Source organism: Equus przewalskii, chromosome 13, assembly GCF_037783145.1.
Source record: "Equus przewalskii isolate Varuska chromosome 13, EquPr2, whole genome shotgun sequence".
NCBI classification, from domain to species: Eukaryota; Metazoa; Chordata; class Mammalia; order Perissodactyla; family Equidae; genus Equus; species Equus przewalskii.
Genome location: NC_091843.1, coordinates 27568302 through 27580510, shown reverse-complemented (window position 1 = coordinate 27580510; position 12209 = coordinate 27568302). Strand labels below are relative to the sequence as shown.

General features: G+C 43.1%; 1 protein-coding gene across 2 annotated transcripts; it reads left to right on the top strand.

Moving 5' to 3' along the window:
* The first annotated feature begins 18 nt into the window (after positions 1–18).
* Positions 19–10634, top strand: GRPEL2 (GrpE like 2, mitochondrial). 2 transcript variants are annotated; one of them, XM_008528307.2, is made up of 4 exons: positions 19–258; positions 3004–3157; positions 3935–4016; positions 7399–10634. In XM_008528307.2, the coding sequence occupies exons 1-4, from the start codon at positions 182–184 to the stop codon at positions 7761–7763; spliced, it is 678 nt and encodes a 225-aa protein (XP_008526529.1). In that variant the 5' UTR covers positions 19–181; the 3' UTR covers positions 7764–10634. The 2 variants fall into 2 exon arrangements, with proteins under 2 accessions (XP_008526529.1, XP_070425318.1); XM_070569217.1 differs by having other exon boundaries at positions 252–560.
* The last annotated feature ends 1575 nt before the right edge of the window (positions 10635–12209 follow it).

Here is a 12209-nt window from a genome sequence, read left to right as displayed (position 1 = left end):
GTGGACCGGAAGTGTTGCGCTCCGGAGAAGAGCGCGGCGCACAAGGACAACCGGAAGGGCAGCTTTCGCGTCCGGCAGCGCCGAGAGGGAAACGCCCGCGAAGCGTGGTTTTTCAAGTGAGCGTCTCTCGCCGCTCGGAGCGAGTGCGCGTGCGCCGCCTCCGTCCGCCGCGCTCGGGAACATGGCCGCGCGGGCCTTGTGGGCGGGACGGCGGCGGGTGCAGCGTCTCCTGGCCTCGAGCGCCGCGTTCCAGAGCAGGTAAGCAACGCGGACTGGGGGTCGGCGACTTGAGGACAGTGCGGGCCGAGCGAGCCGGCCGGGCGGCTGTGGGCTGGAGGGCGCGAGGACCCGCCCAGCCTCTCGGCGGCTGCAACCCGGCGCTGCGGACCCCGTTTCGCAGAGGGGCAGACTGACGCCCCACCCCGCTCCCGGTTGGGCCGGGGAATGCGGGGAGGTCCGAGGTCGCGCCCTCGGGGGAGGAGGTCCCTTTAGCCCCCAGCGTGGATTGGATTGGGGATGCGCCTCTTCCTGCCCCTTCTCTCCAGAGGCGCTGTCTGCAGGTGGATTGGGATTCTGTCCCCCTCTCCCGTGTGACCTTGGGCCAGTCCTTTCCCTATTACCCGGGCTTCGCTCAACCCCTCGGCCAGAGGAGGGCGCTGAACCTCGTCCCCCACACCCCCTGCACCTGCCTGCGGGACTCAGCGAGTCCCTCTGGCTGTTCGTCTCCATCGGTGGCGGCGGCTTGTATTGATCGCGTATCGTGCCCCTCGCCGAACTAGGACTAGTTCTTTTTATTATCCCCCGTGTTACTGAAGAAACTCAGGTTTGGGAGAGTCGAGTAACTTCTCCAAACTTAAATACTGGGGAAATGTGGAAACCACTCCGGGCTCCAAAAACGGCTCTTTTAATTAGTGAGCAACGTTAGTTAATCTCAGGGACGATTGCCCTATGACTGCTTCTTCCTCGGAAATAAGATGGCTGAGTACGGGGGCGTGGGTAAGGTTGGGCCTCTGAAATGTAAATTAAGCCGCCGGGGAACTTTGCAGAACTATTTGTCACCTGTTTATCTTAACGAGCCTGACCCAGCACCCCGCCCTAGCACCTTGGTGAGAGGTTGATTTCAGGGTTTCAGGCTTTTTTTTTTTCCGTCTTTTTGGCAGTTTGTGATGTAAAGAAGTGACCAGAAAATGGTTCCTTAAGATAAAATTTGTCCCGGCTCCAGTTCTGAAGCGTAGGGATTGAAGGGAACGGCCGTATTTCCTCTTTCACGCCATTTTCCTTTAAACTGGCCCTGAGAGTGTTTTGACCTGCTTTCCACTAGATAGGTGTAGTTTGCTAAGGGTTTAGGAGGAAGGACGTATTTCACCCTGTGGGATTGGCCTCGGATCTGTGGTGACCATATTTTCTGAACCAAAAACCTAGAACCATATGTATCACCTGTCACCAGATCATAATCATTGAATTCAGGACTGGCATGGAAAGTCTGGGAGATGAAAGTTGTCTTGCCCACACCTTTATACTTGTTGTTCTCTCTTCCCTTTCTTGAAGCAAACTCCTTTACTTTCTTTAAACCTTTGCTCTGGTGTCACCTCAATGACCACTCTTCAGTATATGCCAGTTTATATAAATAAATTTTTAAAGTTATTTTTACTTATTTGTTTGGTGAGGAAGATTGGCCCTGAGCTAACATCTGTGCCAGTCTTCCTCTGTTTTGTATGTGAGATGCTGCCACAGCACAGCTTGATGAGCCGTGCGTAGGTCCACTCCCAGGATCTGAACCTGCGAACCCCGGGCTGCTGCTGAAGCAGAGTGTGGGAACCCAACCAGTATGCCAGTGGGCCAGCCCCATACATAAACTTTTTTAAAAGTGCTTTTGTACTCGAAGATTGATTTTCTTGGTGATTTTACTTCCAATTAAATTAGGATCTGAGAGGTGTGATGGAAACTTCTTTGAAGGGGAGGGGTCAACACAGCTACAATCCAAGATCCACAGACTTGCCTCTACTCCAGATTCCTTCCTATGTAAACTAAATGTCAAAATTTTGGCTGTACAAAATTCTAGATTACAAACATAATTGAATACAAAGATCTGTTTTATTCACCTGTTTATAGTTCAGAGTTCAGAACATACAGTAAGTGTTTTATAAGTATTTAGTTGACTTGATTTTACATATAGGTGAGTTGCCATCTCAGAATTTTTCTTAGCACAGCTTCTCTTCCCTAAAAGCCTTACTTAACAGCTTGCAATCATGAAGGTTTAGAATTTTCGGCCTAACTTCGGTTCGATAAAGCCCCTTTACTGGGTTTAATTTTCCCCACCTGTAAAAGGAAGGCTTGGCGCCAGCCCTGATGGCTTAGTGGTTAAAGTTTGGCACTCTCACCTCTTTGGTGGCCCAGGTTCATTTCCCTGTCTCGGATCCACACCACCCATCCGTCAGTTGCCATGCTGTGGCTTGCATAGGAGAACTAGAAGGACTTACAGCTGGGATATACAGCCGTGCACTGGGGCTTTGGAGAGGGAAAGAATAAAATAAAATGAAGGATTGAACCAGAACTGTCAGGCTTTGTGTTTGGAATTCCTGCTGCTGATATTGCCCCATTGGTTCTGGGTATCAAACCTGGTTTTCTCTTGCTGGCTCTTGTGTCTCCACTTCTGGCAGTTTCTACTGCCTCGTGCTCAGTCCCTGGCTCAATAGAATACTATCTGTATGATCTTGAACAAGTCTTAGGCCTCTCTGAGCCTCAATTTTCTCATCTGTAAAATAAGGGTAATAATAGTACTTATCTCATGCATTGTTGTAGATGAAGAGATGATTTAAAGAAAACCCTGAGAACAGTGTCTGGCACTTAGTAAGCACTTTGTCAGTGTTCATATTGTTACTGTGACTGAAAGCACTTTGTCTAGAGTTCAATCTGGGAACTTCCCAGTCTCTGAACTTTGTTGTAACTTTGGCTGTTTATGATGCCATTTCTTCATTGTGCGCCACCTCCCTCCCACTTTAGGGCATGGCTGCGTCCTTTCAGCACTGCCACCCAGAGAACTGCTGGGGAGGACTGCAGCTCTGAGGACCCTCCTGATGGGCTTGGGCCCTCTCTTGCAGAGAGAGCCTTAAAGCTAAAAGCTGTCAAACTGGAGAAGGAAGTCCAGGATTTGACGGTGAGTGGATGTTATATCATCTGTCCTTCACATCTTCTCTCTGGTTTAAATATTCAAGTCAAGTGTTTTATGTCAATTTTTTAAATAGTTTCCTCTAATTGGCTCATTACCCCTCACCCCATCTCCACCTTCTTGGTAGGGATGCTAGGCAGAATAACCTGTAGTGGTTCAGAAACATCACTCACTAAGGAGAGTCATCTCTTCAGTTCCCTGTTGTACTCTCCCGATCAGACTACATCTGGCGTACTGTGCCCAGTACTAGGTTGACAGACACACTGTGAGAGAAAGATGGAGTAATTCCGAGGCAAGACCGCCCATATGGTAAGGAGGTTGGAAGGCGTGTCTTATGGGAGCGGTTGAAGGAACCAGGGATTCTAAGAATGAAAGAGAGAAAGACTAAAATAACTGCCTTCAAATAGATGACACATTTTTCAAACTTACTCTTGATTGTCCTAGAATTCAATAAAGTGAATAAAAGTTGGAGGGTGGCAGTTGGCTGAATGTGAAAAAGAAAGCTTTTTCTCAAGATGATAAGCTTGAAAACTGTTGTTAAAGTGTTCAAACCAGCAGGCTAAATGACAGCCTCTCGGGGATGCTATAAAGGGGAGGTTCCTGCTTTGATGGGATTTCAAGTACCTGACCTAAAATTCCTACAACTCCCAATTTTTTAAATAAAAACCTGTCATAAGGGTAAAATTTGTAAAGTCAGCAAGAACGTTCTTTTCTGCCGATAAGCATTTGTTTTATCGTCATTTTGACTTTGCTTCTGATGTTCAGGTGAGATACCAGAGAGCTGTAGCTGATGGTGAAAACATAAGAAGGCGAACCCAGAGATGTGTAGAAGACGCCAAGATATTTGGTGAGAGATTTATCCACAAGAAAAGATAGCTTTTAGTTTAAGGCGACTTACTAGCAGTTCTGCAAGCTGAACATAGTAAAAACACATCTGGGTCCTTAACTGATTGCTACCCTACCCTCCCATTATTCCTGTGCGCTTTCCGTGCTGCTTAGAGGGAGCGTTGTCAGGTGAACCATTGGCTAAAATAATGCTTGCCTTTATTTTGACCAAACCTTTGTTATTTTATTTTTCAAGTATGTACATTTAAATTCTAGTGCTTACACCTCAGTAATGAATAAGTGAATCATTAAGGTGTTCGGAGAATCGGAAGAGCAGACATGTAGGTAATCAAGAGTGCTGAAATTTGCTTCAGAGAAGCGAAACTGGTCTCTATCCATAGTGCAGTAATGAGCTCTCACTCCACCAGACAGTTTTCACTGCTGTGGACAAGAATCATTTGCATTTCTCTCAGTATTCTACAGCTTGCTAAGTTATAAAATAAAGACAAAGGCTTGGACCACATGGAAGCAGATAACCCTGCAGGCTGTGCTAGATCGCGTCTGTTTTTTCACTGATGACATTGAATAATCTTTTTGGTCCATTTCAAAGTCTTTCAGAAATTTTTCCCTAAATGCACCCCATCTTCTTCCAAATGTGTTCGTGAAAGTGTTAGTTGAGTCAACTAACAGGGATTCAGGGTAAAGGGTAAATCTGATTGCTTGCTGTACTCACAAGTTAACGTGGGGCATTATACTTTCACTACACATAGAATGAACGCTTGAGGGGCCCTTGGATTTTATCTAGGCCAGTCTCCTTTCTCAGGTGAGTCAAAAAAGTTAATTGGTGACAGATGTAGACATGAGTCCATTGTCTCCTGACCCTAATCATTTCTTTCCCCTATATCGCACTACTTTCTGTTGTCTGGATTTTATATAATTGTGCACAGACTCACTTTGTTCCTGTCCTGTCCCACCCCAGTGCTTTTGCATAGCCGCCTGCTTTTCATTCAATATTGTAGACCTCATATTTTGAGGCTTCAAGTATCAGCTAAGTACCGGCCCCCAAATTGTATTCCTGATAGTTCATCCAAGTTTTAGTCTCTTATTTCTAACTATCAGGGCCTGGCAGACTACAGCCTGTAAGCCAAGCCTGCCACCTCTTAGTCCATAAATACAGTTCTGAATTTCATCATAAAAAATTTGTGGAAATTTATTTTCTCTTTTGTTATATAATCACCTACATAACATCCTTGATGTTGCCTCTTGTCCCACAAAACTTAAAATATTTACTATATGGCTCCTACAGAAAAAGTTTGCTGACCTCTGAGCTGTAGGGAATTTGTGTAGCAAATAGACCAATTGTGCTAATTGGGGACGACTTCCTGCCTGCCTGAGGGGAGCAGGGTAAGTTGGCGTACCAGAAGTCAAGCTTTGAGTTAGGAACTGGGTTTATCAGTTTCCTCAAGAATTAATAAGGTCTCTCTTAACAAATACATATTAACTAAACTCAAAAGAATTCAATAGATAATCTGATTTATTCATTTACAGAGCAAAGTGTGTCTGGCAAAACATGCCACATCAGTCATTTGCTTAAGTCACTTCCTCCTTATGGACTACTTAGAAAATTGAAGATTTCTCAGTGAGCATGGAAGTATTAAAAAAAGAATGCTTTTAAGGGGTATGGCTTGATGACTCTCCTCCTTCCAGGCATCGTTTTGTCCCGGTACTCCACCTTCTCTGAGACAGGTCACAAAGGTCCTCCTTTTTCTCCCCTGAGAAGTGATGCAGACACCAGCTGGCTATTGAAATAACACAGCAATCAGACTAGAATCAGAGACTGAGCTCCTCACTATACAGACGAGAACCCAGGCTTGTTTCCCCCAAACTCACATAACTTTACTGAGTGGAAGCCAGGGCTCTTTGTACCAAGGCAATGTATGAATCAGCCCAGAAGCTCACAGCTTTCCAAGCTCTATTCACGGATGTCTTCTTTCGAGTGGCCGGGGGTGCCTTTGATGTTTCTGATTGCTCTTTATCAGACATTCTCTTCTCTTAGGTGAAATTCTAATCATATGGGCATACTTTTCAAGCCTTTGGCTGAACTCTTCTACTTTTACAGCTAATCTTATTAATAGCCGAAACCTTTTATGGTTGCCATCCCCACTGGGGATCAGGGAAATGTCTTCTGCAACTTCGATCACACCAAGTCTGGTTCCCTGGAAATGTCTCCTAAGTTCACTCTTTCCTCTCTGTTGCCTCCTCTCTTGCGCCAGACCAGACCATAGTGTACCAAGATTATTCAATTGGCTCGCCTGTTTGTTCTGATATCTTCCCTTCCTGCCCATCTGTAATTCCCCCAGCAGTTCCAAATTTATTATGTATGTTATTAATGGACTAATTTGAATCCCATTCCACTTGTTTTGCTAAAGAAGTGTAATGGCTCTGTATCACCCAGAAGTTAAAGGTGGAATTCCTACCTCTCTGTCAGTGGGTTCCTTCCTCTCATCTCTTTTATTGCTCGCCTGCAGGTGATCTTCCTTTTTACCTGAGTACAGTTAAGGTGGCTGCCTGTTTTCACACAGGGCCTTAAAACTGTCCCTGGATTAAAGCCAGATCAACCACAGTCCTTTGCCCCTCACCAGCCCCTACCAGAGCTTTGTTATCATAGACTTCTGTAGTGATGACATTCCTTATCATTTCTATAAGAAAAATCAAGATGCGGTATTGGGAGTAATGAGATTTCTCAACGACTGGGTTTATTTTTATCTGTAACAGTTCCTGTGACTCTAAAAACATAAGACAAGTTTTGTGGCCTATCTCCAGCAAGTATGTATAACTTCATAGCAGGCAGTTGGAGACTCACCTCATGTGTGGATGTGTCTTACTTTCCTGTTCCTATTTAGCCAGTCCTCAAGAATAAACCACTCTTGACTCCCTCTTAGCACCGTCTTGTCAACTGTTTTCTTATTTTTGAAATAATAATAGCTTGTCCCTGTTGAAAATGCATGCATCAGCACATCTGAGACAGGCAGGCATTTTCAAAATGTACATAATTCACTGCTAAAAGTGAACAGCCACAAAAATAGAAGAATATAAAAGTGGGCAAGTTTTTAAAGGACAAGTTTCTGAGCCTATTGTATATAGTCTTACCTGGTTCTTGGGTTCTGACCATCTTCCTCGTTTCCCAGTAGGCTTCCTAGTCATGTGCCTTCCAAGAGAAACACTGGCTTCTCAGTGGGTTGGGGTGGTAATCAGTGATGATGATTCCTGAGTCCTGTGTGACAATCTCCCCACTTCCTGGGGTACCTGGTACACTAGCCATCTATCTGGGCCTTCCCCAGTCTCCACTTCTAAGGGGAGAATGATTTCCTCACAAACGGTAAAAGTATCTGGTTTCTCTATAGGAATTCAGAGTTTCTGTAAGGACCTGGTAGAAGTGGCAGACATTTTGGAGAAGACTACAGAGTGCATTTCTGAAGAAACAGAGCCTGGGGACCAGAAGCTCACTCTGGAGAAGATCTTTCGAGGGTTGGCACTTTTAGAAGCAAAGCTGAAGAGTGTGTTTGCCAAGCATGGCCTGGAGAAGATGACACCCATCGGTGACAAATACGACCCTCATGAGCATGAACTCATCTGTCATGTGCCAGCTGGTGTTGGTGTGCAGCCTGGCACCGTGGCCTTAGTAAGGCAAGATGGCTACAAGCTTCATGGCCGCACCATTAGACTTGCCCAGGTGGAAGTGGCAGTGGAGTCTCAGAGAAGACTATGAATTGGCCGTGAGGAACTGAATGTTCTCCCAGAGTGTATCACCTGACCTGTGTTTCGTTTATTTATTAAGCTAGGTTTGTATTGTACATGAGGTACTTCATGTGATCTGTTTTGGATTTAGTCATATTGGCTTTATTTCTAAGATACTCTATTGATTTAATGTGACCTGTGTGGTCTCATCAGAAGTCTTGCCATTGGGCATTTGAACAATGTGACAAGTGTTCCCATGGCCTTTATCAAATATGTTTAGGAAAATTACTTTTAAATTGGTACTCTGATGACTTTCAATCCAAAATCTTTTTAAAAGATGGAAATGAGTATATGTTTGTGTATTTTCAACTAAATGTTCCTTTCTAATGGTCCCTATAACAGGAATTTTGTAGGATCTTGTATTTTGTGGGAAGAGGTGGTGGTAGGGATTGGTTCATCATTTGGGTACTTAGATGGTAAAGCTTTATAATTGTTTGAATTGAGATCGTTTGGACTGATTTTTATACACACAGATTTTCAGGACTTCCCCCTTTTATTTTATTTCCTTTTAGCCATCTTTTTTCCTTGTAGTTCCTGCCAGGTAGACTTCATTTTCACACGCATTTTTCTTTCTAATTCCCATTTATAGGGCTAAAGGCCCAGGCAAGACTTAGAAGGCAGGGAGCATCAAGAAATTCAAGATACCCAGGTCCCTTTCAAGCAAGCATGGCCAAGAAACTCTGCTTTCTTTGCTGAGTTATCTTCAAATTATTTTCAGCTTCCCTAGGTATATAGTCATTCCAGGGAAACTGAGGCAGCACCAACAGCTATTGACCCAAAATGGTCAGTATAGGCAATTTACCTACAACTTCTCTTTTCCCCAGCCCTTAAATCTTCGGCCACTTTATCAGATTTGCCTTATGATCCTTTATTAGATTATGTGGGGAGGTAGTCAGGACAAAAATGTTAGGTTCCCAAGATTTCTCATTTCATTTAGTTAGGCTGAACTTTTTTAAATTGATACAAAGCACTACCTCTCTTACATTAACACACTTTATTTCCTAGTTTTTGTATCTGTCTTATGCACATGTGTAAATATCTAGCTCCCCTTTTGTGTATTGACCTCCTAAAGTTAATGAGCCTGTGTGTTTATTTTTTATTCTTTCAGTCTTGCTTACAGCTAGTATTCTGTGAAAGATTTGTTCAATAAATAGTGAATGAATGGTACATCAGTCAGACTTTAGAAAGGTAGGTAGTTATGGATAGTTCAATGTTATAAGAGGCCTTAATGATGATCTAATCTTGCCCCTTCAGTTTCTTCTGAAGTATGAAGACGTAGTCTTTTTAGGACTGAACTCAAAAAAAATCTGAAACTAGTAAACTAAATTTCAGTGATAATTTGGATAAGAAAAAACTAGATATTAACTTCAGTCATGTAAGATTCAACAGTTCTGTAATGAACATGCAAATATGTCCCCAGCAGACATGTAATCACGTGTCAGATGTCCAGATTGCATAGGTTTAGGTTTAAGTTAACTACTCATAAAATAAATCCATTTCTGCTAGAACTCTATGACCCAATTCCATGAAATGGTAAACATTATCCTCTCAGACATTACAGATAATTCTAGAACGCTACACAAACATGTGTCAATAAAGGCATCCCCCAATGGGCCCTACCATCTCCAGATTTAGACACTTAAAGAAACAAATATGTGCTTTTAAAATGCAAGCATAAGACCGGTAGTAAGGTTTTAAAACCAGAACCACTTTTGGCATTCCACTAAGTGCATACTGTAAATTTAATGAGCAGATTTCACAGTAGGAATTTATCCTTTTTTGCCTTCATTCCTTTGAGATTGACAGATAATGACAATAAGAAAATGTGCCAATTGTAATTACCCACATGTTCTTGGATCACTAGCTATCATTACCAGTGAATTAGAATAACCATAATTTTAGTATGGAATGTTCTGACTACTTGAAGAGTTTTCTGATATTCTTTGCAAGCTCCTGTTTTAGCAAGTAGATTGAGAATAGTTTTAGTTTTTTTCTTATTCAGTAGTTTTGCAGACTTAAAAGTGTAAATTTAGAAGACGGAGGTATAACAGTAAGAATCTCAAAATGTCGAAGGGCCTTCAGGAGCCAGAGCAGCATACTAGAGCACAGGCTTGGTAGGCCTAGACTTGAACGTAAATCCCAGCCCAATCACCTGTGTGACTGTGGGCGCCAGTCTGTTCACCCTTCTGAGCCTGCTTTCTTGTTTGTAAAAAGGTTATGAGTCTCTCAATATTGTGAAGATTAAGTGAAATGTGTAAATTGCCTACTACAGTAGGCCCTCAAATATTTATTTTTATTGCTTTTTATTATACATATTATTTTTCCTATGTTTTTATAGCTGCCTAAAGTCTAAGGGCGGGGGAAGTGTGGTTAAGTGATGCTTGACTATAAGAAAATGGTAAGCTAATCCATCACAGTGACTTGTTTTCCTTCCAGCTTCTGGGGTTTTGTGTGTTTTCTCTAACCATACACAAGAAATCCACATTTTTAGACTAAAGAAGCAAGAAAATTGTGTCAGTGCTCGTGATTATTTCTAGCTTGATGGTGAAGTGGAAAGACATTGTTGGCTTGCAGACAATGTGTACGGAAGCTTTGGCTCACCTGAAGGAGGGGATCGTGGTGTTTCAGTACTTGGATTCTACAAATCTGTAACAGTTTCCTCACTGCCATAAAAGAATCAGTCTGTTTGATACTGATAGAAGTTATTTGGTGGTCTTTCATGGCAAAAGATTTGATAAGTGAAGAATGGTTCTTAAATACTAAAGCAAAATAAAATAGGGAAAACTAAGGATGAAACATAACATTCAGAAGCAACTTTAATAAAACCCGAATTGAAGTAACAGCAGTTCGTGTGTTAGTGTCTTTGTCTGCCTGATTCATATTGTATATTGACCTGTTAGGGTCACTTCGCTGATCCCTGACCCACCTTGTTGGCACTCGGTGGAACTACCGAGATCTCACAGCAGCCCAGCCAAGTGGATGCAGTGTCAGCATTCCACACCCTGCTTCAGTGTTCAAGGTTTGTCTGTTTTCCACCTCCTCCCTTCTTTCTGATTTCTGTGTATTTCTTAAATCTGGACTCCTGTTTCTGCCTTCCTCTCTGACGTTGCGTTATTTTCTTGTGCTTGCTTTGTGGTTCTAATTGTCTTACCTGCTTTAACCACTTCACTTGCACTGCAGGACTCCTGACCATCCTCTCAACCGGATTCCTGGCATGTGGCCTTGTTCTGACCTTCAGCTTCCACACGTGCCTCCCAACCTCTGCCTGGCCTTGTGTTTAGCTCTGCTGCTCAGCTGGTTTCCCCATACCCAGCCTCCTGGCTGAGTGGCGCTCTTTGGAGCCAGCCTTTCCTGCAGTTTAGCCTTGCATTTTAATCATTCCTCCAATCTTGTCTGTACACCTTGGCTCCATAATCCACTGTTTCCCGTATTCCCAGTGCTAGGCAGTAAGTATATTCTTATTCCTACTCACTCAGACTTTGTCCACGTTCTCAAGTTCACCATGAAAGTTTTATAACATGGCTACAAATCCCCTTGAATCTAGACTTGGTGATTGACCAAGAACATAGAGTGAAAGTGACACTGCCAGTTTCTGGATCCAAACCTTCCAGTCTGGATGCTCACTCTTGGAACCCAGCCAACAAAGCAAGAGCAAGCTGAAGCAGCCTGTGGAATGGAACTGAGGGTCCTGGCTGAACCATCAGCTGATAGCCAGCACCACGTTGCCAGCCATCTCAGTGAGCCATCTTGAAAGTAGATCTTGCAGCCCCACCTGACACCACGTGGAACAGAGATGAACTGATCTCACAGCTCTGCCCGAAGTGAAGATTTATGGACAAAGTAAATGATTGTTACTTTTAGCCAGTAAATTTTGGGGTGGTTTATTATGCAGTAATAGATAACTGATAGTCACCAAACTTCACTCCCAGTCTCAGTAGTAGTGGTGCACCTCAGCCACCAGAATTGTGCCTCTTTGCTTTTCCTCTTACAGCTCTTTAATTTGCCCTACAACTTTGATGTGCTCACACAATGTCAGTGTGTGGCAGGACTGGAAGAACTTAACAGAAGAAAAGAGCTCTAGATTCTAGAGTTACCAAGGACTCTAAAATTAAAAGCAGTTCAAGAAGTTGAATTTTTGGTCAATATGATTTACTCTACCAAAAAAACCTACAAAAGTCAGCACATGAGAGAACTTGGCACAAAGTGATCAATGAACGCTTGTTTAAAAAAAAAAATTTAAGGGACTATCCTGAGTCCTTGGGAATGAACTTAAACTTTGCATTCTGACACAAACATTGCCAAAAAGATTTTTTATAAAAATGCATGTTTATTTATCTACCACTTTACTAGGAATCTAGTTTGACCCTGTTAAGACCCGCAAAGCTGATTTAGAACCCCAGCTATTTGCTCTTTTACT